At 41.1% G+C, this 3,311-nt stretch overlaps 2 protein-coding genes across 2 annotated transcripts; one reads left to right on the top strand and one right to left on the bottom strand.

Annotated features, from left to right (window-relative positions):
• The first annotated feature begins 232 nt into the window (after positions 1 to 232).
• On the top strand, positions 233 to 1,381 carry LOC112529755 (protein DMR6-LIKE OXYGENASE 1-like). Its single transcript, XM_025141143.1, has one exon. The coding sequence runs from the start codon at positions 233 to 235 to the stop codon at positions 1,277 to 1,279; it is 1,047 nt and encodes a 348-aa protein (XP_024996911.1). The 3' UTR covers positions 1,280 to 1,381.
• A 304-nt stretch (positions 1,382 to 1,685) lies between these two features.
• LOC112499621 (metal tolerance protein 1-like) lies at positions 1,686 to 2,840 on the bottom strand. The gene has a single exon (XM_025102929.1). The coding sequence runs from the start codon at positions 2,838 to 2,840 to the stop codon at positions 1,686 to 1,688; it is 1,155 nt and encodes a 384-aa protein (XP_024958697.1).
• Between the last annotated feature and the right edge of the window lie 471 nt (positions 2,841 to 3,311).

The following is a 3,311-nucleotide window of genomic DNA, read 5'->3' as shown; positions in this document are numbered from 1 at the left end:
TTAATTGATTTAATAGAAATTCTTAAATATCATTATAGAAAGGAATCAAATCTAGACATTTTTACAGACAGTGATTCTGAATTATAATCTAAAATCTATAAAAAGTGTTATTTTTGGAAAAAAAAAATCTCCTACCAAAATAATAATCATTTAATAAAAATTAATTTTAATTCCATCTCCCATGGCTATATAATCTTCTTCATCCACGTTAGAATCCCATATCTCTGCAACAATGGCTGCCTCCTCCAACTCTAAGCCATTACTGGTCAGCGACCTCGTTTCACATAATAAAATCGATCAACTTCCTTCCAACTTCATCCGCTCCATCGCCCAACGCCCAAATCTTCAGAATGTTTCCCATGATTCCATCCCCTTAATCGATCTCCATCATCTCGAAGGTCCTGAACGCTCCACCGTCGTCGATCAAATCGGCCAAGCATGCCGTCACCATGGCTTCTTCCAGGTCAAGAATCATGGAGTACCGGAATCCGCCGTAGCCAACATGATGCAGGTCGCTAGAGAATTTTTTGGGTTGCCGGAAGAAGAAAGACTCGAGACTTACTCCGACGACCCCACCAAGACAACAAGACTATCCACCAGCTTTAATATACGAACCGAAAAGGTTGCTAACTGGAGAGATTTCTTGMGACTCCATTGTTACCCGCTCGAGAACTACATCCATGAATGGCCCACCAACCCATCTTCCTTTCGGGACCAAGTGGCGGAGTATTGCCGGAAAACAAGAGAGTTATCACTCCGATTGATTGAAGCCATTTCAGAGAGTTTGGGTCTCGAAAGGGATTACATCAKCAAACAAYTGGGGAACCATGGTCAGCATATGGCYTTGAATTACTACCCRCCATGCCCACAACCAGATTTRACCTACGGATTGCCTGGACATACTGATGCTAATCTGATCACCATTCTTCTTCAAGATGATGTTGCAGGTCTTCAGGTTTTGAGAAATGATCAATGGGTTGCTGTTGATCCTGTTCCCAACACCTTCATCGTCAACATTGGTGATCAAATGCAGGTATTGAGCAATGATAAATACAAGAGCATTTTGCATCGAGCTGTGGTGAACTGTGAAAAAGAACGCATATCGATTCCHACGTTTTACTGCCCATCGCCGGATGCAGTGATCGGACCTGCTCCAGAATTGGTAACCGAYGATCAGCCTGCTGTTTACAGCCAATTCACATATGAAGAATACTACAATAAGTTCTGGAACAGAGGGCTCGCAACCGAAAGCTGCTTGGATATGTTCTTGAAGCTTTGAGCTTCGATTTCTACAACTCTTTTCGGTTTTAGTTTCTGATTTGATCTATCTTTAAAGAACCCTTGTACTGCATCTTTTTCATCAATAAACTCGTTTTTCAGCAATATTATTGTTCTTCAAAACTTTTGTACAGTTTACCTACGTTTTTCCATAAACACAACACAGTCCCCGTTTACCAAACATTTAACCCGGTAAGACTTACCAAGTTATATTATCTTACCACAGATGGATATGGCAAGGATCAAAAATCTTATCCACGCAAAAAAAGGATAACCGAAAAACCATACCATACAATGATGATAGTAGATAAATGAATTCCTAACAACATAATCTTGGAACACTACAAGAATCATGCAATCAAAAAAATCTGATAGCTCAAAAAAGTTGCATAATCAAGCTGATGGTTTTATTCTCTCTCAATCTGGATTGTAACATGACTGATGTTGTATTCCCTCCTGATGTAATCGACCACCTTATTGAGCACCATATCCGCATTCGCTTCACGACTGATCTTCACATGGCACGCTAACAACACTTTCCCGACTGTAATCGCCCAAATATGCAATTCGTGGATTGCAACCACTTCATCTATCTCACAAAGACCTCTTTCTAGACTTGTTGCATCTATCTCTCTCGGTGTGCTTTCCATCAGAACCTCCAAGATATCGCGTAACATGTTGATGGTTGTATACAAAACTATAATGGAAAACAAAAGTGTGCAGATTGGATCAACGATTCTCCATTTGGGATTGTACCAGATGACCGCAGCCCCAATCATTACACCGATACTTTGAATGGAATCGCCAAGAACATGAAGATATGCACCTTGAACGTTTATATTATTCCGTTTTGATTTCAACAATGGCTGCCTTTGATCTTCATGACCATCATGATGACTTCCGCTATGGTGGTGGTGGTGGTGGGGTTGTTTCGTGATGACGCTAAGTCCATGGATATGGATGTTTTCAACGTCTTCTTCACTATGATCATGGTCACCATGGCCATGATGATGGCCGTGGCCATGATCATGGCCGAGTATGAAGATCATGAATATATTCACAACTAAGCCAACAGCAGCAATTCCAAACATGAGACTGCCTTCAACTTCAACTGAACCATGAAGGAGTCTATCAATGGCTTCATAAACAAGAATCCCAGTAAGCAGCCATATCAGCTGAATGGAAACCAACGTTCCAAGAATCTCGATCCTGAAAAACCCATATGATTGGCGAGGTGTGGCTTCCCATCCTGAAGCCCAAACCGAAAATAAAGAGATTGCAAAAGCTGCAACATCCGACAACAAATGAGCTGCATCTGTTAAGATTGCAAGACTGTTTGCTTTGATTCCTCCCACTACTTCTACCGCCATGAAAATGAAACAGACTACAACCCCGCCTCCTAGCTTCCACATGGAAGATGAACGCTCTTCGGCGTCCATAGAACTGGTTTTGTTATCTGAGAATCCGCATGATGCTCCTGCACAAACTTTACTCCTAACGTAGCTATTCTCTGCAGATGGCACGTTTATGTCGATAGCATGACGACCATGTTTAAGATCCATCTGCAATCATGTTATATTGTATAAGAGAAGGTTCGGTTCTGCTATTATATAGAAAAAAAAATCCTAGAAACACAATAGAAAAATCACAATATAATAAAAACAGTTGCATTCACAAAAGCTTGAAGTAAGAAATGCCCTATAAATTACGTAAGACATTGCCACAAGTCCACATCGATTCAACAATGCCACAACGAATGAATGTTTGTGTGAGAATACACAAAACCCCATTGGGTTACCCACCAAAAGAGCCGTTGAGGAGAGAAGAGGGTTCTAACATACATAGAAAAAGTCTATCCGAAATGGGACTCTAAGACCACCCCTCAAACAAAGGCTAGACCGGCACAGATCGAGTCCTGGTACCAAGTCATAATATGTGTAACCTTATTAGGTCACTCTTCAAAAAGAGCCATTGAGGAGAGATGGAGGTTCCAACATATACAGAAGTGAAATGGTTTAAGGGACTGTGTGGTT

Source organism: Cynara cardunculus (genome assembly GCF_001531365.2).
Source record: "Cynara cardunculus var. scolymus isolate 2C chromosome LG 16, CcrdV1, whole genome shotgun sequence".
In the NCBI taxonomy this organism is placed as follows: domain Eukaryota; kingdom Viridiplantae; phylum Streptophyta; class Magnoliopsida; order Asterales; family Asteraceae; genus Cynara; species Cynara cardunculus.
This window is presented reverse-complemented; position numbering and strand designations above follow the sequence as displayed.

Excerpts from the sequence above, each read along its gene's own strand:
- LOC112499621 (XM_025102929.1), bottom strand. The coding sequence starts at position 2,840 with ATGGATCTTAAACATGGTCGTCATGCTATCGACATAAACGTGCCATCT.